The sequence below is a fragment of the Brachyistius frenatus genome, unplaced genomic scaffold (genome assembly GCF_029030835.1).
Source record: "Brachyistius frenatus isolate BFR_SWC_R1_liver_20210118 unplaced genomic scaffold, ASM2903083v1 Contig_4, whole genome shotgun sequence".
Classification (NCBI taxonomy): Eukaryota; Metazoa; Chordata; class Actinopteri; family Embiotocidae; genus Brachyistius; species Brachyistius frenatus.
Window position 1 is genome coordinate 6,969,573 of NW_027210603.1, and position 23,413 is coordinate 6,992,985.

At 39.3% G+C, this 23,413-nt stretch overlaps 2 protein-coding genes across 2 annotated transcripts; both read left to right on the forward strand.

The window, feature by feature from the left end:
- Nucleotides 1-813: 813 nt before the first annotated feature.
- On the forward strand, nt 814-11,197 carry LOC138629370 (inter-alpha-trypsin inhibitor heavy chain H3-like). Its single transcript, XM_069713011.1, has 22 exons — nt 814-940; nt 1,203-1,232; nt 1,508-1,531; nt 2,587-2,741; nt 2,913-3,017; nt 3,137-3,299; nt 3,411-3,521; nt 3,669-3,797; nt 3,917-4,033; nt 4,117-4,285; nt 4,789-4,914; nt 5,017-5,198; nt 5,334-5,519; nt 5,608-5,747; nt 5,926-6,086; nt 7,645-7,671; nt 7,783-7,845; nt 8,254-8,367; nt 8,528-8,729; nt 8,861-9,033; nt 10,180-10,291; nt 10,446-11,197. The coding sequence occupies exons 1-22, from the start codon at nt 827-829 to the stop codon at nt 10,582-10,584; spliced, it is 2,742 nt and encodes a 913-aa protein (XP_069569112.1). The 5' UTR covers nt 814-826; the 3' UTR covers nt 10,585-11,197.
- Nucleotides 11,198-11,719: 522 nt separating this feature from the next.
- Nucleotides 11,720-22,833, forward strand: LOC138629381 (inter-alpha-trypsin inhibitor heavy chain H3-like). Its single transcript, XM_069713022.1, has 22 exons — nt 11,720-11,846; nt 13,549-13,584; nt 13,704-13,727; nt 14,317-14,471; nt 14,554-14,658; nt 14,744-14,906; nt 15,623-15,733; nt 15,848-15,973; nt 16,172-16,288; nt 16,374-16,542; nt 17,126-17,251; nt 17,537-17,718; nt 17,848-18,033; nt 19,163-19,302; nt 19,421-19,581; nt 19,866-19,895; nt 19,982-20,026; nt 20,200-20,313; nt 20,419-20,620; nt 20,762-20,937; nt 21,046-21,157; nt 21,276-22,833. Exons 1-22 carry the CDS (start codon nt 11,739-11,741, stop codon nt 21,412-21,414), a joined length of 2,727 nt encoding a protein of 908 aa, XP_069569123.1. The 5' UTR covers nt 11,720-11,738; the 3' UTR covers nt 21,415-22,833.
- Nucleotides 22,834-23,413: the final 580 nt, after the last annotated feature.

Here is a 23,413-nt window from a genome sequence, read left to right on the forward strand (position 1 = left end):
AAATGACAACAACAAATATTCAGTTAGGTTAAAAATCCAGTGAATTTTAGATTGTGTTTGTGTAGATGTTGAGTCTGGTCATCTTTTCTGTGCGTATTCATGCACTAATGTATTGATAAGACACTGATCATTTGCAAAGATTGATCATTTAACTTAAGATAAACATAGAAGAACATTGGATTTCCTTACTGTAGTCCATCTTTTGCTCCCAAGTACATTACGTGAATCAACTACAACAGCTACGCATTTTAAATACAAATATTGGCCTCATACCTATTCGAACATATAACCACCCTACATTTACTCTGTTTATTAAAAATAGTGTCAAACAAACACAAATATGGTTGTAATATGAGCTGACTGTTTTACAGAATTCACTGTGTTTGTATTATGAATGACCTCATACTCTAAATGACATGTTACTAATTGGTGCCTCTATCATATCTTTAATTATATTTCAGGCTCTGGGTGTCATTTTCACTCTCATTATACCAAATGTCTAAATAAGTGTTTTTTCAGTGCGACAAACATTCACACACTTGCAGATATTCTCGTTGAGCTTTACAAGTACTATGTTTGTACCTCACAGCCTCCTGCACTTTGAGCTCAGGTCTGTGGTCAATAGTCTTAAATCAACACACACACACACACACACACACACACACACACACACACACACACACACACACACACACACACACACACACACACACACACACACACACACACACACACACACACACACACACACAGTCGGTCCCTCCCTCAAGGCAGAGAGCTTTTTTCCCTGCAGTGAAGTCAGCAAGTGTTCAGTGGAAGTTTGGTCATGTCTGGACTGTCGGGTGTTCGACTGCTGCTGCTGTGGGGCTGCGCCTGCCTCTGGCTGTCCAGCTCAGCTTCGGGGGCTCTGGTCATCTCCCGGAACGATGAAGCGCCACAGGTAACTCCTTTTAAAATCACATTGTTGTATTGTTGAAATATAATTTTCCTGATTTATCCTTATTAAAAACCTCCTTAACACACAATGTGCTCTCATTTGCAACTTAAATGCCACAGATTTTTAGTATCATAATAATAAGTTAAGTACAATTGATATAGAATTGAAAGATTTTCTTGCAAGCTAGTTTATGTTATCCCAATATTTTCTTTTTCCTGTAACATCTTAGCGCCGTGTTGGTCATTTCTCTGTATTTGTATTTCAGGAGGCGAGAAGGGCTGCCAGATCACTGCAGGTACTCAGCAGAAACTTTTCACAGACAAACACTCTCTTCATGTTGGTGAAAGCGTCTTGTTAGTTTTGGTCGTTGGTCAACATCTGTATTGAGTCATAATTACATTACATAAACTTCAACATGAAATAAATAACACTATTTTTCAAGAGGTGCATTCATCCACTGAGAACATAAAGCAAACAGTTGCAGCTGAAACTAATAGTTTTGTGCTGTGTTAAATTAAAATGTTCAAAATCTGAACATGTTATTTTCTTTTTTGTTATTGTTTGTTACAGAAAAGAAGTACAAATGAGGCCACGGTAAGAAAAGAATCTGCTTGTATCTCTGGTGATAATGATGATGAGAAATATTCAGGTCAATACAACTTTATCTTGTGAGGACAATTGCACCTCACCACCCAGATCAACAGATTTAAATTTAGACACGGTTCGATATATGAACTGATTTCCTTATGATTTGTTGGTCTCAAAAAGATCCATCCATTTGACCCCAGTAATGTTAGAAAATTTTTCAGTAAATCTGGTCAAGCTGTTTCAGTCCTTCACTAATATCCTCTGGAACCAGTCAATCAGTAAAAGATTGATAAAGAAAAACCTAACTGACTGATGGGGTGTTTTCAAGCTGTTTTTTTGTTTTTGTTGGCACCTCTCAGAACAGCAGCAAAAGAGATTCAATTTAAAATTCTCAAGTTTCTACAGTAATTCACTGTAGAAAATAACTATGTCAAAAGATCATGTCACAATTTTGAAATCTGTCTTATAACAGCAGTCAGGTTTTTTTCTGTACATTAGACAACATGACCACACGCGCAGCTCAGGTGTTGCTGGTCGTCTACTGGTTAGGATTTGCTGCTCTTACTGCCGCAGAAGACCTTATCATGTGTCCCCGGTTATTATGAAAGGCAAATGGAGTTCAGACCAAGAGAAACAGGCGACCTGCCCCTTTATGTGAGCACTGCATGGAGTTTTATGTCATCTAGTGGTGAGGTTGCAGATTGCAGCCAATTGAACACCCTTCGCTTTACCCTCCCTTTCCAAGTGTGGAAGAGAATCTACGGAGGCCATGAAAGGGCTTCACTAGAGCCACTGTTTGGTTTGTCCTGTCTGGGCTACTGTAGAAACATGATGTTGCAACATAGATCTACATAGATTCTACATACTGGTTCTGTAATATACAGTATAAACGGGAGGGATGACTGCAGGAAGAAAAAAAAATTGTTTTACTGGACACCTGACTGGTGTTTCAAGATGGACTTGAAAAACTGTAAATCTTTCCTTTAAGTGCTTGCAAGTGCTTTCCGTTGTCATCTGTGTGTAAATCTTTCTGTCTTTTCCTCCCTGTCTTTCTGTTTCAGGTGGAGGTGCAAAGTGTGACAGTGCAATGCACTGTGACGTCTCGTTTTGCCCACACCGTCGTGACCTCCACGGCTTTGAACAAAGCAAACGTATCCCAGGAAATCTTTTTTGAAATGGAGTTACCCAAGACTGCCTTCATCACAAACTTCAGCATGTCAGCCAGTTTTCTCTCTCTCTAGTTTTCATTCTGTCCTCACTCTTACCTGCATCACGACTAGTGTTTATCCCTGCTTCCTTTCACAATCTAAAGCTATTTTTCCCACACGATACGGCTGATTTACATTCCTTAAGTCGCCTCATGTTCTTCTCTATCTGTGTGTCTCAGGGAAATTGAGGGTCAGGTGTATGTTGGAGAGGTGAAGGAGAAAGAGAAAGCTAAGCAACAGTATGAGAAGGCTGTTTCCTCTGGACAGACTGCTGGACTGGTCAAGTGAGTCGGTCCACATTAAAATTACATAAAGCCAGTATTTCTGGCATAAAAATACGATCAAAGCATGTGGACTTATATTGTAAAGATCTTAAATTGTTCATTTATCCCTTTTATTACAGAGCGTCTGGAAGAAAGATGGAAACGTTTTCAGTGTCTGTCAATATTGCAGGAGAAAGCAATGTAACTTTCATCTTGACCCACGAGGAGCTCCTTCAGAGGAAACTGGGCCAATATGAGATTTTGACTCGAGTTAAACCCAAAACACTGGTCCAGGAGTTTCAGGTGAATCCATAGCAGTGATGAAACCCTGGCCCAGGGTGATTTCAGACATCCTAAATGAATGCTTTACTTTAAAATTAATTTCTCTCTTTGTGTTTGTCTGTGTGGACACAGATTGTGACAAACATCTATGAGCCCCAGGGTCTTTCTTACGTTGATGCCCATGCAACCTTCCTCTCTAATGAGCTGCTCCCTCTGGTGGAGAAAACTGTCACAGACAAAAAGGTACAGATACAACTGGCCTTTTAAGAGCTTGTTTCTGATTATTGTCTTGAAGAGTTAACTCTTTCAAAATGATCTTGGTCTCTCTTCCTGCTCTGCATGATAATCAAAATTATTCATCATTATGCAACGTATTTATCCACGTTTCAGGCACACATCTCTTTCTCACCAACTGTGGAGCAGCAGAGGAAGTGTCCAGGTTGTGATGGAACACTTATTGATGGAGATTTTATAATCAAGTATGACGTGAACCGAGAGAAAAGCCTCGGGGACATTCAGGTCAGCTGTCAATAAAGACTGAACTCAGAATCACCTTCATGTACACTTTAGTTTGGGGAAAACAAATCCTCACACTTTTCTCTTCCATGTATCACACTGCTCTTTGTGATTCTTTTCAGATTGTGAATGGATACTTTGTGCACTTCTTTGCTCCCTCTGACCTGTCCAGAGTCCCAAAGAATGTGGTGTTTGTAGTCGACAGGAGTGGATCAATGGGAGGAACAAAGATGCAACAAGTGAGAGATTGTTCCAAATGTTGTTGCGCTTCTAGTATAGCAATGCTCAAATGCCCATATTTTGACCTCTGATTTTTTTGTAGACACGAGAAGCGTTGCTGGCCATTCTCAAAGAGCTCGACGAAGAAGACCACTTTGCCCTTATCAAGTTTGATGAAGCAGTCGGTGTCTGGAAGACGTCACTTACCAGAGCAACCAAAGAAAACGTGGCTGAAGCCATGGTCTACGTCAGCGGAATAAGAGAAAACGGAGGTTAATAGAAAAGTGACAAGTGATATGTTTACTACTTAAATGAAAGAAATACACTCCTATACTGGCCCGTTTTCATTGAGAGTGTCAGAGAGATGTGCACAAGGTGCACTTTTGTACTCTGACCACCTGGGTTGAAGTAGTGACCCAATCTGCATTGGGATGTGGTTGGATGAAATAAACACAGGCCATTCATCCTGGAGGCCGGTGTTCGTGTTTGTGAGAAAGCAAATTTGACCTGCATTTGACCTGAATTTCTTTAAGTAACCTGCATTTCTTTAAGTAACACAAGTAAGTTACTTACATAATGTAACGTATTTAACTTACGTAAAATCTGTTATTGGAACCCAAACTGTGATCTTTTCCCAAACCTGACCACAGGGTTTTTGGTGCCTATCCCTGAAGCACCTTGGGCATATCTGTGAGATGCCAGTAGCCTGTAACAAAATAGCAGTATTTGATGATTGCCGATACGTTTTATAATTGGCTGTGTGTTTTCCTTCTAGTTACCGATATCAATAGTGCAGTGTTGAGCGGTGTAGACATGCTGATCCGAGACAGACGATCCAATACTCTCCCAGAGAGAAGCGTTGACATGGTTATTTTACTGACTGATGGAATGCCAAATAGTGGTAAGCATACACAGTGTGTACATATTGGAGCATGGAGTGCACATTTGACCAATGTTCTTATTGAGTATTCAATTTTTGTGTGTTGTACCTGTGCATCTGAAGGTGTGTCTGACATCTCAACCATCCAGCAGAATGTGCGTACTGCTATGGGGGGAAATATGTCTCTGTTCTGTCTTGGATTTGGCAATGATGTGGACTACTCCTTCTTGGACGTGATGAGCAAACAAAACAAGGGGCTGGCCCGCAGGATCTATGAAGCTTCAGATGCAACACTTCAGCTCCAGGTGGAGGGTTAAGGCTATTGCTCGATTTTGTATTTTTGTACATTTTAATTGAAATGACAGCAGCTATGTTAGATTTCTCTACAATTTCGTAATCACGACTGAATTAATAATACAACCTGTATGGATTTATTCCAGGGTTTCTATGAGGAAGTATCCAGCCCTCTGCTTTCAGAGGTAGACCTGCGTTATCCTGACAATGCAGTGGACTTCCTGACCACCAGCCACTTCAGCCAGCTGTTTAATGGCTCAGAGATTGTGGTAGCCGGTCAGCTGATGGACAGCAACATGGACCAATTCCTGGTGGAAGTGTTTGGCCAGGGGGTGAGGAGAAGGCACAAATACATCATGTTGAGGTAAAGAGAAGACCTATTTGTGTTTATCTTTTCTTCTGTCTTTCTTCCCCCTGCAGTTTGAAGACGACTTCAAGGTGCAGGGCCAGGCCAGTGCTGTGGACTGGGACATGATGTACCCAGATGAGGAGTATATCTTTGGAGGTTTCACTGAGCGTCTGTGGGCCTACATCTCCATCCAAGAGTTACTGGAAAAGAGGTAAGTCTGACTTATTGCGCCTAAGTGAAATTAGTCTGTTATATTTATGATAATTATCTCATTAATGATACTTGTTGGCCATTGATAAAGGGCCTATGTCATTGTTGTAATAGTCAACTATAGTTTTTTTCCATTGTGGATTTCATATGTGGAAACAAATACGTTTTCTTTCCTGCAGCAAGAGTGGCACCCCAGATGAGAAAGTTAACGCCACAGCCAAGGCCCTGGACATGGCCCTGCAGTACAGCTTTGTCACCCCTCTCACCTCCATGGTGGTCACCAAGCCTGAAACTGAGGACGGACCAGACAGCCCTCTCATCGCTGACAAGCTTACTGAGGGTAACGGACGGTGCTTGAAGTGGAAAAAATAAGGGCTTCATGTTTGTTTGTCTATCAGCCACCATCAGAAAATCCTTATTTCTACCGTGAACAAAAGATACTAGGATATTGTTAATGTTCACAATATAAATGTATTTAATCAAAGGGACAACCATTTAAATTGCTTGAGTAACAAGACTAGGTCAAAACCTAGGATATAGTGGATCTAGCGAAATGCTAGATGGCTTCTAATTTGAAATCCAAGTTTTTATTTGGAAACGGATGCGGGAAGTCTCAACATTCAGCCGACCTGTGGTGACCACAGCTGTTTTATCTTATGAACTCGCGAGGTCACAAGAAACAGTTACAAATTCTTGTGCAGTATCTGATTCAATATTTAATTGCAGCATGAATTCAGCAAATCTTATACATTTTTTGGAAGACAAACAAAACTGTTATTCCTATTGAATAAGATGTTTACATACTTACAAGGGCTGGAGATTTCAAGCAAAATACTATTCAATAATTGCTCGGGAACTAATTTACTATTAATTGACTATTAATTACCTGCAGAGTTTGGACTGCACCTTATCTTCCTTTTTTTTTAACGAGTTCTACGTAGAACTTTTTTACGGCTTTGCGTATTTCTCCTGTTCACACTGTGCCATCTAAATCTCATAGCGTTACACAGTGTTAACTGACCTCCGGAGCCCGGTAACAACTTATTCTTTTTTACCTTGTCTCATGGCAGCTGGCAGCTGGCAGACAGCTTTTAGGTGAATTACTGCCACCTTCTGAAGGCAGTAAAGCATTACAACTAGGCACCGGTGAAAACAGAGGAAATAAGGAAATGTGATATTGACATATTGGATTTATTATGTTTTAATGATCCTTAATACTTTTGTTTTGTGTGTTCTGGGGTTAAACTGCAGGTGTTTTGCTGATGCAAACATTACTTCACCAGGCTTTTCTCTCCTAGCAGTGGCGCTAGCTTTAGCTATCTGCTCCCAGCCTATTGTTAGTTCTGGTGGGGTAAGATTTGACTTTCGAAGCTCTGCTATGTCATCGTCTGACATGTGTTCTTTTGGTCCCTATTTGGAGCCAGACCATTATTATTGTAAGTTTAATGTTGCCACAGACAGAAAAAAGAAGATAAAAGCAGTCAGGTGAGAATAGGAGCAGGTGAGCGTCTCGTAGTGATCCCGAGGGAAAACAATTAATCAAAGTAAATTTGAATCACCCAGAAAACCTGATGTGGAGAAGGTCATAAAAAAAAAAGCCATACACACTAAAGAGTAAAATGTAGAAGTTCCAATGTATCAGCGCTTCAAACATTGATAATGGACAGAACATAGGGAAGGAGAAGATTTAAAATGTTTAAATGTTTAAAATGTGGTTTTGGCAGTCAAGCTTTTCAATGCAAAGTAAAATGTAATGTAAGACATTCACGAACAGAACTCGCTTTTAAATACACATTTTCAGCACATTACTTCCCTTTACTTAAGTATAACAGTAGAGTGGAGTCTAGTTGAAAACTGTTAAATGTAACAAGTTGTTCTATCCATCTGTTATTTGACAGTGCAAAGACAACAGGCAGAAAAAATGGGTAAGGCAGCCATTTTATTTTTAACCACATTTCTTAGTACAGAAAACATTTCTTAAATTAGTCCAATTGCTGTGTTGCTTGATACCATGATCTTATTGTTCCTGTTTATAGTACATCAATTTAGAGGGGTTTCGATGGCAAAAACTGCTTACCAGCATTCACCCACATATTTTGGTAAGTACAGTTTAGCAACACTGCATGGCTCAGCTGTTTTGTCAATCCATCACAACAACACATCTTCTACCAACATTCATGGTCCTCAGAGGAAGAGTCCCAATGATCTCCTAACTTTTCATTCAGCGCCACCACGAGGTTGATACCTGTACAGTGAAATATCTCAACATAAATAAAGCACCTGTAAAACTATGGACATTCCCATTAACTTCAGCTGTACTTTGTGTTTAGTGCCCAAAAAAATGATGTAAAAGATAAACATCAGCATATTAACATTGTCATTGTGAATGTGATAGCCTGCTAACATTTAGTTCAATGCTTGCGCCTAAGTTGCTACGTAGATGTTTAGTCAATAGGGGTCTTATTAACTTTATTTATTACTATTATCATTCTCTTGTTCACCTGCAGTGGATGGAGATCCTCATTTCATGATCGAGCTTCCTGACAGAGACGATGCTCTGTGCTTCAACATCAACAACATACCAGGAACCATTTTCAATCTGGTCAAAGACCCACAATCAGGTCAGCCTTGACTGAGGCCCGATTGGCATGACTTTCTTACTTAAAAGATAAAATTATCATGTTTTTTTTTTTTCCCTCACTGGACACGTCATTTACAGTGTATACTTACAGGATGTGCCAGAAAATTGTATCTTGTAAGTGAACCTCACTGTCTTTTTAGGTATTGTGGTCAATGGGCAGATCATTGGAGACAAGAAGATTCCTCCCAGCGGGAAAATTAACACCTATTTTTGGCGTTTTGGCATCGTCCACCAGAATCTGGGGGTTAGACTGGAGGTGAGCACTCAGGATATCTCCGTGTTCCAGGACAACAAACGGGTGAAGCTGCTGTGGTCTGATACAGCCGGTCTGAAAGGAACCAAGTGAGTGTTCCCATTGTTACAATTTTATCTTTCAGCAAAAGAAGATATTGCTCGGAATGAGTAACATGACATGTAAGTACCAGTTCGAGGTGAACGATTATCATATTACTTCCCCTCTTTCTCTTATACAGTGTGGATCTTTCCGTGATGAAGGATCGCAGCCTGACAGTGACTCTAAAAGATTCCGTTAAGTTTGTGATCCTGCTGCACAAAGTGTGGAAGAAGCACCCGTATCACCGGGACTACTTGGGTTTCTACACCCTGGACAGCCACCTCCTGTCCCCCTCTGTTCACGGCCTGCTAGGTACAACACAGCATTCCAGTTGTCTCTCTAATTATTGATTTGTTTCACATTTTTTTAAAGTGAAATGTTCTTTGTGATGGGTTTCAGCATTTTTAGTATGTAGTAGTGACTAAATCAAAATCACATTTTAAGCATTAATCATCTTTATTTATACAGTATGAGTTATGATCAAAAAATTGCGAGATTGTTCCTGTTGCGCACAAACAAGAGTGCAGCACAGTGATGTGAATGGAGCAGGGGCAAGCTATAACTGTCTTGAGTAAGTCTTAAAATCTTTGTGGCTTGATCAACGTTAGGCGTTCTGTTACACACATTTTTGTGACCTCTGGCATGTGTGGATTTGCGATATCACCATGGACCTCAAATTTAAGCAGAGAGCACACATACAATTTTGTGTCATATTTGTGGGAAACAGAAAGAAGTTGCTGAGAGCTAAATCCAGCAAGTAGGGGAAATGGTGAGCGACAATTGGGTTGTGGTGAGCGGGAGGTTTGTTATGGAGGAGAACCAAAGTGCCATCGCACCACAGATTAGCTCGTTTGTGTCAAATGTTTTCCCTCGCACGCCTTAGAACGTCATAATTGAACTTGTCGTTTACAGTTTGATGCTGAGGGACGAATTCACGGTGTACAACTCTGCAAATGTTAAAGAAAACCAACTTGGTTACCTGATGCACCTTCTTAAGGTCGTGAATATTACTCAAAACAATTCCAGGTCCAGTGCTTCACTGCAGTATTCTTTTTGAAGCATTTCAAGGGTCTTTGTTGCCCAATTTCCCAAGTTTGACACAAACTTTGATGTGCACTCTGCTCAAGTCATGAAAAAGAGTGTAACTGCTGATATCGATCAAGCGACAGAACTTGGAATATTTACTTACAAAGGTTATTACTTCTCTCTGCTCTCTGCTTTTTACTGTGCTGTGTTCCCTTTGTTTACAACAGTCTTTAAACATTTTGATTCACCACAAAGTGCTGACTTGAATCTTTCTGACTTCACATTATAATAACATAATAATAACACTATATAATATAGTAAAGCTGAAGTTATTTTACTCCACTTGGCAATTGTCTTAAGTGGAAACATACTGTCCTTAAAATCATAATAATTTGTAATGATACTTCATTTAAATGGTGGATCTTCCTCCAGGTCAGTTCTATCATGGGATTGAATATGAAGTGACAGACTTGCGTCCAGGAGAAGTCCCAGAGAAACCAGACGCCACCATGTTTGTGAGAGGACGGGAGCTCAATGTGACCAGGTACACTAACTCCCTCAGATGATTATGTCCCATCTCAGTGTGGAAGAGTCTGCATGTAATGTGTGTCTTAATTGTGCAAAAGGTTGTTGCTTTGTACACGAGGTGCACTTAAAATCTCATCTGGTCTACATGAAATGTGTCTCTCGGTCCCCAGAGGCTGGCAGAAAGACTTCAGGAGGGAAGTGAAGAATGGAGAAAACGTTCCCTGCTGGTTCATTCACAGTAACGGAACAGGTCTCCTTGACGGAGATGCAACCGACTACATCGTGTCAGGCCTTTTTAAAACAGTTTAAAAATAGGTTACACATCCATGTCTGCTGCTGAAATCATCAAAATTGTAAAATGAATTCTTCCTATACTTACACCACACATACATAACCAGTGAAAAAGAGGCCTCATTCACATTTTGTATGGACAATCTCATTTCCCACCAGATTCATTTTTGGAGTTAAAAAAATGGGAACTGACATTTCACTTGTCTTAAAATTTGTGGGACAGTCCCAGACACAGATTGAAGCTTCATTAAAGATGTCAGTTTTTTATGTTTTCCGACATTGTGCAGTATGACATAAAATACAGTTTAATTTGTGTTTCTCATGTCTTCACTTTGGTTATTCCTGCTATTTACTGAAAGACAAGTCTGACTTTGAAAGTGTTGAATAGCTTGCTGCTTTCAAACTGTTGTGATATGACACAAAAACACCCAGTCTCTTTTTAATCCTGGTTTAAGTGCTTGCTATTGTCCGGAGTTGACAGGATGTAAAGTGGCATCCAAACTGTTTCAAAGTAGGGCAACTTTGACAATAAAAATGTCTGGTATAGTTCATGGGGAGCTTACTGAATGATTGCTGTACCACATGACACCTAATAAAAAAAAGTTACCTTGGCTGTGACAAATTGGTAAAACACTTCTTAATGATCAGTGCAGGAAAAAAAAAAAAATTGCAAAAGAAGAAGTCCACTGTGTACCTGACTTTGAATGACTTTGATTTGTGTCTTCAGCACTAAACAGCAATTAATACTTATTTGATTAGGAATTTACATTTTTATCATGATATAATCATCCTTATTCATGTTGCAGCATGTGGAGAACAAATAAATGCATTCATACCAAGAAAAACCCAATGATTTATATGACCTGAAAACTGCATTTATGCATGCAGTGAGAACACACCTTGTACACTTTAAAATCAAACACTGGATCAGCAAATTTGGACTATTGAACTCTTCCATACCTCCTTAATCCCATAAACACATACCTATTTACAGGAAACCATGCACTCTGACTCACGAAAACATTGTGTGCGAGTGGTGAATGCAGAAGGTCCCTCCTCCTGGAGTTTGGGCGGAGTGCCTCTTTTGGGAAGACTTGATCCCCACATGCCTCGAATTCCCTCCACACTTGTTTTCAGCCTCGCCAGGGGAGAGGCTGTCCCGATTCCTAGGCATGGCTACGGTGTGGAGAGTCCTGCTGCTGTGGCTATGGGTCTGCATCTGGCTTCCAGCTCAAGCTCAGGGGGATCTGGTTGTTTCCAGGAGAGATGCTCTGACACAGGTATTTATAAGAAGCTAAATATGCAGCATTTGCATGTAAACACTTGTTGTTTTCTGTGTCAGCTACTATCTTATTAGGATAAGTCTGTTGATGAAAGCCTGTTAAAAGAGAAAATCTTCCCATCAACAGGCCTCAGGCACAAAGAAAGTGATTGGTTCTGCAGGTCTTCCAGCAGCCACAATGTTGTTTCCTGTGTAGAGTGCATAATTACCAAGTCTGGAAAAAGATGCCAAGGCAGTGGTTACACAGTCATCTTCGGGAACAACAACAATGCATCAAAAATGCAGCAACAGCTTACAGAATTATTTAGTGATAAAACTAGTATTTTAAAGCCAATTTTGCTGTTTGCTGGAGTGATTTAAACATTTTTTATAACACACCTGCAGAGGGGAGTTTGAAAAATCATCTTAAGCCAACGACAGGAAAAGACTCAAGTCTAAGAATGCTGATCATTAAAGTGATACTGGATTGAAATATTTTCTTTTCAAAATAGTGTTAATAGCGATGTATATTTCATGGTGCAGGCTGTGCAAGGCCTTTTTTGTACTAATGTTGCAAAATTGTACGTGGTCAAAACTTGATATTTGTTTTCTGTCTAGAAGTTTAAAGTTAAGATTGGTTTTCAGGGAGTCAAGTCGCACAATAAGCCAATTCTGAAATCAATTAATGTAACTTTAGGCCCGTGTATATTGTGCATCAACAGTGTACAGCTGGTTTATTACCTGTCACGAAGTGGGAGATAGTGGTAAAGTCGTTGTTGTTTTCTGTATCTGACTGTACAACATTCATTTTTCAGAAACAAAAAACAACAGTTAGAATTTAGCCCGAAATTTTTGCGCAACTCTGTTTTTTTCAACTTCAAAATTGGCTATTGGTGGAGGTGTCTCAGAATGACATCTCATGCCATCGTTTTGGGTCGAGGACTAAAGATTTCTCAAGATTTTCTCAAGATTGTGACATTTTGTTTGTGAGGGCAAGAAATGACACATTATATAGGGCCTTCACACCTGACCTGAGAGTTGTGACTAAAAACATTTTACTGGATTCATCGTTTGGCACCAAATTTCAACAATAACACCATAAGTAGTCCATTACGAAGAAGCAGGGACATCAGTTTCTCTACTGCATTTAAGGTGTGTCATGGCAATGACTCCTCTGTCAACTTTTGCTATCTGTTCATCTTCTTCTCCTGCCGCCTCTTGCTCCATGCGTCAAGTCTCCACTAGTTGGCCCTCCTTAGTTTCCCAACCTCTGCACATCTCTAGACTATATACAGTACAGAGCATTAGTCCACTCCATGTTTGGATGGATTGTTAACAGCTTTCCCTCCTTGCATGTTGTTGCCTGTTGTTTTTTCCTTTCTTGTCGATCCAATAAATCTTCCTCACGCCTGTCTTAAGTCCTTTCTACGGTTCTGGGTCCACACCTTGCTTCCCAGACAAGACTAGATTTGTTGCTTGATATTCTGGAAAAACTGCTCTAAAAGACAGTTTGTGACACTTACAATAGAGAAGGCAACTTAGATTTCAATGAAGATATTCAAAAACAGATTCATGTATAAAACCATTTTTTATGTGAGAATTTCATGCCAACGTATCACTTAATAATGTGAGAAATCTCAAGTCATACATTTTGTGCCCATCTCTGTCAAACCCTGTGTCTTTTCTCAATAACACTGCAGTCATTTTGTGTTGTGTTCCAGGAGACCAAAGAAGCTCTGGGCACCAGGTCAATAAAGGTACTCGGCTTACAATGCGTACTTACAAGAGTAGAAACAACCTATTTCCTGATCCTTCTATTTGTGCTGTGTTATGATGTCATGATGATGAAAATAGTCTTGTCACTTTCCTTCCACAGAAAAGAGCTGCAAACGCTGCAAATGTAAGAAACTAATTTTGATACTGATATAAAATTTAAAAAAAAAAAAACTGTCTGTATGATAATATAATAATCAAAAATAAATGGTCAAGCTGGTGGCTTCTATCTTACAGTAGTGGCATTGTTAGACATTGCAAAATGAAGTCCACATTTTCCATAAACCTCATTGCTTCCAGATGCCACTTGTCCTGCTTTTCTCTCCCTGGTGAGCACTGGCATGCATGTATTTTCTCTTCGCTTTACTGGAGAAAATAAACATGCCTGAAGTGATTTGTCCATCTGTGTTTGATTCCTTTTTGCATTTGCCAGTATGAGAAACTCTGAAAGTTTCACCTTACATTGTGACTACAGAACAGTGACCTCTTTTTGTTTTGTGACACAAATCATTAAGGGGACATTTCTCATGACATCTGATCCAGAAGTCTGCGGGGAGACGCTGAAACTCTGCCTCTCGTTTTTACCACTAGTCTTGTTTGGTGTAGTGATGTTTTAGATATTGTGTGATTATGACATCCTGAAGCTGTTGACCTATAAATAAACATATTTTTCTACTGGAATAACACATTTCTCTCTCTGTCTGTTCTTTCCAAAGGTGGAGGTGTACAGTGTGAGAGTCGCCTGCACAGTGACGTCTCGTTTTGCCCACACTGTCATGACCTCCAAGTCTCTAAACAATGCAAATGCCTCCCAGGAAATTTTCTTTGAAGTGGAGCTGCCCAAGACTGCCTTCATCACCAACTTCAGCATGTCAGTAAAAACTCAGCTCTTTCGACAGTGAGCATAGAGCATGTCTTTTCATACTTTAACAAAATGTCCTTGTGCCTCACAGGGAAATGTATGGTGAGGTGTATGCTGGAGAGGTGAAGGAGAAAGAGGAAGCCAAGAAACAGTATGACAAGGCTGTCTCCTCTGGACAGACTGCTGGACTGGTCAAGTGTGTTGGACTGAAGATAATCAAAGATTTTCAACATGATGTGGTGTAAACATCACATAAAAATAATCAATTTCCATTGTTTCAGAGCCTCTGGGAGAAAAATGGAGACGTTTTCAGTGTCTGTCAACATTGCTGCCAAAAGCAGCGTGACTTTCATTCTGACCTACGAGGAGCTCCTTCAGAGGAAACTGGGCCAATATGAGATTTTGACCCGAGTTAAAATCAAACAACCGGTGCAGGACTTTCAGGTTGAACACACTGTCCTCTTTTATCTTTCTTGATAATGACACGTTATGCCTTCAAATGGAACTTGTGAGCTCCTGGTTAGGACAGCAGTATGTTTGACAATCAAGTGGTTGATAGTGAGAACAACGCTGCTAGGCAACAACAACATAGATGCAAAAACACCCTTGTTCTCTTGACATTAAACAAAGGCTAACAGTTCAGCAAGATATCAGGCGGGTGGGGAAAAGCAAGAAATGCAAAGACAGAATGGTAGAATAAAAGATGAGACAAACTTTTTTTGAGATGTATTATTACCTTACAAAAAAACCTATATGACTAAAAATTACAATTTAACTTAGCTCCTTGGCCTCTGCCATTTCTTGTGAACTCAGAGGTTTTAGGAAATTGCGAGGTCTGAATTTTTGAATACCAGCCGAGGGGGCCGTTCATATGAATTCTTCTGGTGAACATGGTAAACACGACTCGGCAATAGTCTGGATGAGCTGGAACTTAACTCTGTTCTCCAGTATTAGCAAGTGTGAGGAAATTTGTGTCAACATCAATGAGACTTTACGTGGCAATGATTCCACAATTGATTTGCTTAATCGATTGTGTGTGTGTGTGTGTGTGTGTGTGTGTGTGTGTGTGTGTGTGTGTGTGTGTGTGTGTGTGTGTGTGTGTGTGTGTGTGTGTGTGTGTGTGTGTGTGTGTGTGTGTGTGTGTGTGTGTGTGGAGACAGATTCTAGCAGACATCTACGAACCACACGGTATCACTTTTGCTGAGGTCTCGGCAACTTTCCTTACCAATGAGCTGCTCCCGCTGGTCGAGAAAACAGTCACAGACACAACGGTAAAGAGTTAAAAATCTTTAGTGTTGCACTTTATTCTTCATATAATGTTAGCATTATTAATAATGGTAGTATAAAGGATAATGTAAAGTAAAATTAATTTCTTTGTTTCTCAGGCACACATCTCTTTCTCACCAACAGTGGAGCAGCAGAGGTGTTCTGGCTGTGAAGGCTCAATAATTAATGGAGATTTCATCATCAAGTATGATGTGAAACGAGATGAGAGCCTCGGGGAAGTTCAGGTCAGCATGAGAAGCAGTTACAGTATATCACTGAAAGCACTGTATTATGATCAAAGATGCTCCTGAAAAGAGCTGACAACTTTGTTTAATGAACTTTAAACTGAAAAACTTGTATTTTTACTTCCCTAGCCCTTTAATCATGCACAGACCGCTGCTCTTGAGCTATTAGTCTTAATCAGATGCCATGTTTCCCTTCAGATTGTGAATGGATACTTTGTACACTTCTTTTCCCCCCCTGACCTGGCCAGAGTCCCGAAGAATGTGGTGTTTGTGATTGACAGGAGTGGATCAATGGGAGGAACAAAGATTGAACAGGTAAAACACTGATGTGTAAGTACTGTACATACTGTATGCATCTCTGTAAGTAGAGCTTCATATGTGGAACTGGGAACCTTTGCAGACCCGTGACGCAATGGTTGCCATTCTGCAAGACCTCCATGAGGAGGACCACTTTGCTATTGTCCTGTTTGATGACAAGGTTATCCCCTGGAAGGACTCTCTTACCAAAGCAACGACGGAAAATGTCGCTGAAGCCATCCTCTATGTCAGGAAACTGAAAGAAAGTGGATGTAAGAGGAAAAACAAGTGTCACAAACTTTTATGTTCAATGTTTTCATTTCCTTGTTTAGATGGCAAGAAACGCAGTTTGAATATGTACATACATTTACAGTTTGTTATGGGCAAACTATATCTGAGGCTAGTACTGAATGCAGAGCAGGGAACAGAAGATTAAAGCAAAATATCACAAATACTCAAAACTTCTGACCTTATATTTTCTATTCTTTGTTTAAAAAACAGGAAAGAAAAATGTAAGGCAAAGAGAGATGTCAAAGGAGTATATGGACGATATAAATCAGATAAATGAAGAGTAAAACACAAAAGTTGAGAGCTAAAGAGAATTGAATAAGAAGATTGGAACCACTTCTTTTTGTGTTCAGTATGATTTCTTTGGTACTTTACGACACAGCCAGGCTGACTGTTGATTCATGTATCCAGTCTTTATGGATAATTATACAGCGAACAGAAACGATAGGAAACGTTGAATGTTGAACAATTCCTTAAAAGAATATAATGAGGACTTGATTTTCTCTATGATAATGTTGCTTCAGGAGATTTTCATATTAATCTGTTCATTGTGTCATTGCCTTTCAGCCACCAATATCAATGATGCTGTACTGAGGGCCGTGAGCATGTTGATGGGAGAAAGACAAGATAAGAAACTTCCAGAAAGGAGTGCAGACATGATTATTTTACTGACTGATGGGATGCCAAACCACGGTGAGCTGGCTTGGACCACAAAAAAAAAACTGTTGTCTGTGCAGAAACATTTTGAAAACTGGTTGTCTCCTAAAAATAATCAATAGATTTGTCGTTTTGTTTGGAAGATCTGTTCAGGATTAAATAGCTGATTTGTAAATGCATTAACTTGATTTTTATTAGATTCAATATTTTCATTGGGTTGGTAAGCTCTTGAAAAATGTAAGATGTTAAGTAACTTTTATACATGAACTGCATTGTATTTATTCGTCCTTATATGTGATGCATGTTTGCTTGCCTCTTTAGGGGTGTCCGACACCTCGAAGATTCAGGACAATGTACACTCAGCTATTGGTGGGAAGATGTCTCTGTACTGTCTCGGATTTGGAAATGATGTGGATTACTCCTTCCTGGATGTGATGTGCAGACAAAACAAAGGACTGGCCCGCAGAATTTTTGAGGGTTCAGATGTAGTCATTCAACTTAAGGTATCATAAGAAAAGGAATATAGCTACTGTAAAGGCAGTGTCAATGCAAGTTTGGAGATGGTTGATTGTACCTTCAAGGACATTTGGGAAACAGATATTGCATTGATTTGGAGTATGTCTCTGTTTCAGGGTTTCTACAAAGAAGTGTCCAGCCCTCTGCTCCTGAAGGTGGAACTGCTTTATCCAGACAATTCAGTGGACTTCTTGACCAAAACCCACCACAGCCAGCTGTTTAACGGCTCAGAGATTGTGGTGGCCGGTCAGCTGAGTGAAAATTACTTGGATAACTTCTTGGTGGAGGTGTTGGCCCACGGGGTGAGAAATGGACAGCAAGCAATATTAGAACAAGAATAAGACTTATCTTGGTGATGACAAAACAAATATGCATTGATGAAACAGTCCCTGCGGCAAACTTTAATTGTAAGAGGGACATTGTACATCAATTGGACAAAAAAAAAAAAAAAAAAAAAGTGGTAGTTTTCCTGCAGGACTTTAACTCATATTTTCTCATTACCTTAATGTAAATATTTAATATTTTATGTTTTTTCAACTTAAAAAAAACAGAACTTATAAACATGAATTGAATGAATGTACTGCTGAGAGTTTACTCAACTGATTAAATACAGTTTTTAATTAAATACAATTTTTATATTAACAGACTTCCCAGCATGCATTGTTTGAGACTTGAAGCTCTCCAGAGACTCTGATTTGTTGTAGTTCAAAGAACCTATTCATTTGGAAACTGGCCGCATGTCTTTGAAGTTATAGTTTCTTCTCATTAAAATGAAAACAGTTCATGAGGGTTAGAAGTGAATTCACTGTGGCAGATGTAGTCATGTAAAATGAGAAACTGGCTCTTTAAATTGAGAAAACATAAAAGGAAATTACTGTAGGTCGATGTGATCATTATGTCTGTAACCAAACTATTCCGTGCATGTCTTAAATACAACATAACTTGTTGTTTTCTCAAGTTCAGTGAACCAGTCTACCTGTTTTTCAAAACTCATAACATTATATTTAACTAATTATTGAAGTTGAGATTGCTCACATTTTTAAGCTAGTTTACCTTTCAGATATAAACAAACTTAAAGTGATTTGTGCTGTAGGTGTTTTTAATGTATCTGTTTAAGAAACACTTTCAACACATATCTCAGGGCCTGAGTAGCAAAGTGCTATGACAGTTGTTCCCATTTTATTCTTAACACATTTGACTGTTCTAAAAATTTTAGCAACAACTATTAAATGGGTTACTGGGGAATTTAGTACATGTTAAACTTGGATGCTGAACATAAATACCTTCTGAAAGCATGCTGGCGTTGCTGTGACATTATTAGGACACTGAAGTCAGCTAGCTTATAAAGAGCTGCTGGTGTGTCTGTAGACTCAAAGTCTTGCTCTCCTATCATTTCCTCTTCTGTCTGTAATGCCATTTATTCTCTCATAGCCTGAAGAGGACTTCCACGGGCAGGGAAAGGCCAGTGTGGTAGACTGGCACACTATGTACCCAGAAAAGGAGTACATCTTTGGGAATTTCACTCAGCGCTTGTGGGCCTACCTCACCATCCAACAGCTACTGGAGAAGAGGTTGGTTTCTCTTCATACTGTGTCAGATTAACAGGAGAAGCTGCTCAGATCAGTTTGTGATGCAGGAATGATGTTTTTTTTGCACACACATCATGTACGTTCTTTTTTTCTCTTCCAGTGACATCGGTACTCAGCAGGCGAAAGACAGTGCAACAGCCAAGGCTCTGGTAATGTCCCTGCGCTACAGCTTTGTCACCCCTCTCACCTCCATGGTGGTCACCAAGCCTGAAACTGAGGATGGAGCAGGAGACTATTTGATCGCTGATAAACTCACTGAAGGTAGGGAAAATAGGACTGCTCATGTTTAATTAGATAGTAGCAGCTTCTTCCTCTTCTTCTGTAATATAAAAAAAAATTAACATTGTTGGGCAGGTCGATTGTTTTCGACTCCGGCTGATAAAACTAACGACCCACATATGCTAGTACGCAGCTGTTGGCTTGTCTTTCAAATATACAACACAATTTATATCATTACTAACCTTTTTAATCAATGTGTGAAGCCTTGCCAGTGACATCTGTCTAGCCTTATGTTGTGTTGTTTTCATGGTTTCCTTGTTTTACAGACCAACGACAAAAAGCAGAGAGACGCCATGGTATGAAAAATCTCTTCATTTAATAATTTGACAAACATGATGAATATTATTTATCACCGAAGGCGTTGATACTACATTATTTCCAGGCCTTTCCTCGGCCACTGCTGCCAGTTCCCGTAGTACATCAGATGGTAAGCTCTTCATACGTTTATTATTTATTATTATTTACTTTAGTGCTGACAGAGGACAGGGAAAATGTGACAGGTCATGGTAAACAAGTTAGAAGGCAATTTCTTTTTCTTTTTCCTTTTCTTTTTCATATTTGCTTTTTGCCTTACAGAACACTTTAATGATGTTTTTGCAGTGGATGGAGATCCTCATTTCATGATCGAGCTGCTAGACAGAGATGACGCTCTGTGCTTCAACATCAATGACAAACCAGGAACCATTTTCAATCTGGTCAGAGATGCAAAATCAGGTCAGTGTGAGTCTTACTCGCTCAGTCACTCTAAAAGGCAAACACACTTTTCTTTTCTGGGATTCTCAAGAAGCAATTATAAGTCATCCTCCTCATTATATTTAGGGTTTTTGGTAAATGGCCAAATTATCGGCAAGAAGAAAGTTGATCCTGATGCTAACGTCAACACCTACTTTGGACGTTTTGGCATCAGCCACCAGAAACTGGGGGTGATGCTGGAGGTGAGCACTCAGGACATCTCAGTGTTTCACCAAGGCAAGCAGGTGAAACTGGTCTGGTCTGACACAGCCTCCCTCAAAGATACCCAGTGAGTAACTATGCTTCTTCGGGGGTTTCTTGACAAAAGCAAGTTTTTTTGTGAATCACAAAGAAATAAAATGATCATAGTTTTGCTGTGTTGCTGTGCTGCTGTCAGCTATAAGTCACAACTCTTTTGTTTCTCCTCTAGTATGGACCTCAGGTTGACTAATAACAGCAACCTGATAGTGACGCTGAGGCACTCAGTTAAATTTATGGTCATCAGACACACAAAGGTTTGGAAGAGACGCCACGACCAACAAGACTACCTGGGTTTCTACACTCTGGACAGCCACCACCTGTCTGCTTCAGTTCACGGTCTGCTAGGTAGAGAGCTGCAAGAAAGTTTCATCTCATGACTGAGCAGCTATTTTATGCTTTATAATGCCTAATTCTTTTCATAAAAAAGATATGAAGTAAGCCTTTTTTCTGCAGGTCAGTTCTACCATGGCGTGGAGTTTGAGGTGACAGACCTGCGTCCAGGTGAAGTCCAAGAGAATTTGGATGCCACCATGTATGTGAAGGGACAAATGCTCAACGTGACCAGGTGCACTACTTTATAAAGCTTGAACACATGCAGAAACTGCATTCAAGATCAAAAAGCATTTCTGTTTATGTATATGCCTCTCATAATCCTTTTTTAAAAAAAAAAATATGTTGGCTAGGCAATGGCAGAAGAACTTCAGCAGGGATGTGAACAATGGAGAAAGCATCCCCTGCTGGTTTGTTAACAATGAAGGAAGAGGTCTCATCGATGGAGCAGCCTCAGATTACACCGTGTCCAGCCTTTTTTTGACTGTTTGATTATTGAAAAGCCAAAATGTAAGTAGCATTGCTTTGGAGCTGTAGAGTGCTTCGTTATGGGAGTGACATGTGGTGTGAGATAACATATTGATAGTGAGTCACAGTGTGTCTTCATTCAAAAATTACACTCATGTAGAAAATGAGGATAAAGATTATATTTTTATGTTAGGGCAATGCAAGATATAGAATTTATGATTCCACTTAACTGACATGTGTATGTCAGTTGTGTATAAATGTAAAACAGCACACACCTGACAGACCAGCATCATTATCCCTTTAATATAAATTTCATATCTGGACCTTTCCTGCTAAAAAAATACTTGTAGTTTATTGGTATCAGTGACATATTTCTGTGATCTATGCAAAAAATAGCAATGACAATGTGTTTATGAAACATATAACAAAATGTTATGAGGGCTTTAAATTCTCTTGAAAGATTTGTTGATGACGTAGATCATTTGGTAGGTAGAGCTTTACAATGTGAGGCTGTCAAGAGTTTACATACCATATTAACTTCACTTTGTTGGAATCAAATTAATATGTTGCTGGTTGTCTCTTGTCAGCATAGAAAAGACACTGGATGTTCATCATTAAGGTCAGCAGAAAGTATATTACATTTAAAGTTTGGTGTACGATGGTAGAGCAGGCCTCATTGCGTGAGTGTTGGGGCTGTGCTTGTGGTAAAAAATCACTAATTAGTCTCCAAATTGTTTTTAGAGCATGACTCATTGTAAATGATTACAACATAACATCATAGGCTATCAAGTCTCAAACATAAACCATCACATTATTGCGTTTGGTAATGTCAACAGCTGATGTAAAGTAAAGTTGGACCTGTGGTTAACTCGCTTCACAGCTGGTACTGCAAATGTTTGCACCTGAAAGTAATGTCCTTAAATTATTCATTAATTACGTTTCGCATCACTTGATGATCAATTAATTTGTTCATTGCAAATGTTTTGTCAGATTCAATTACAAAATCACTAACTGTATCATAATCATATTTGTCACTTAACATGTCCTTAATACTGACTGATTAAAAGCAATGTCACTCAGGGGATATTGACCTTCTCACAGTCCACAATGCTTCTGATGACTTTTTGTCCATCCTTGTGCATGTGATTACATTTTAGTTTTCATTTGTCATAAGAAGAAGAGCGCTTGTGTAAATCAAAGCACTAATGACAGCCCTGTTTTATTGAGGTGTGTCAGTGAGTCATAGCAAAAATACCAAGCATGCTCACAACGTCTGTTTTGTGACCTTGATTTACAACATTGTTCTTGACCTAGGCTAGGGAAGAAGTGAGACTGAAGGTGAAAAGACGCAAAGCAACAGAATGAATATTATATTCTACATAAAATCTTTTTACTGAACACAATGGCCTATATTTAGATGTAACCCTTTTGTAATCATCAACTTTTGAACAATAAATAATTTATTTTCCATATTTTTTTCTCAGTGACTGTAACTGATTTAAATTACATACATTTTGTAATTAAATTACAAAATTCTGTTACATATAATTAGTTAATCAAACACTGACTGTTCACCAGAGAGATGGTACTTTGACATTAAGGTGTATGTTTGTGTGATAACACTTAGTTTTACTTCAGCAAATTCCAAACCACAGAGTGTTTTAACTATAATGTTTGCATAAAGGTATTAACACTTATTTCCTTACTGTATATTTATACAGTTATTTGTTGGACATATTTACCCTTTTGTCAATTTAATGACAAGACAGTCGTGAGGGTCTTGTTCATACGTTTTTGGCCACAGGGGGCAGCAGTGAGCTCGTCGAGTCTTTCTGCGCCGCCGCCAACTCGAAGCAAAGAAGATCGAAATGCGACCACCAGTCACGCAAAGAAAAAAAAAATGTTTTCAAACAGCACGTTTCACTTTTACAACCTGAAAACACCACAAGGATGGAGACGTGAGAAATTAAACTCAGGTAAACTTCCTCACCTCTAGAAAAGGTCTGTCAAATATTATTCAAAA

Coding starts and splice junctions, on each gene's coding strand:
- LOC138629370 (XM_069713011.1), top strand. CDS start 827: ATGTCTGGACTGTCGGGTGTTCGACTGCTGCTGCTGTGGGGCTGCGCC. Junction 3,798..3,916: donor AAAGCCTCGGGGACATTCAG/GTCAGCTGTCAA, acceptor GATTCTTTTCAG/ATTGTGAATGGATACTTTGT. Junction 5,748..5,925: donor CAAGAGTTACTGGAAAAGAG/GTAAGTCTGACT, acceptor TCTTTCCTGCAG/CAAGAGTGGCACCCCAGATG.
- LOC138629381 (XM_069713022.1), top strand. CDS start 11,739: ATGGCTACGGTGTGGAGAGTCCTGCTGCTGTGGCTATGGGTCTGCATC. Junction 15,734..15,847: donor AAACAGTCACAGACACAACG/GTAAAGAGTTAA, acceptor TTTGTTTCTCAG/GCACACATCTCTTTCTCACC. Junction 16,543..17,125: donor GAAACTGAAAGAAAGTGGAT/GTAAGAGGAAAA, acceptor ATTGCCTTTCAG/CCACCAATATCAATGATGCT.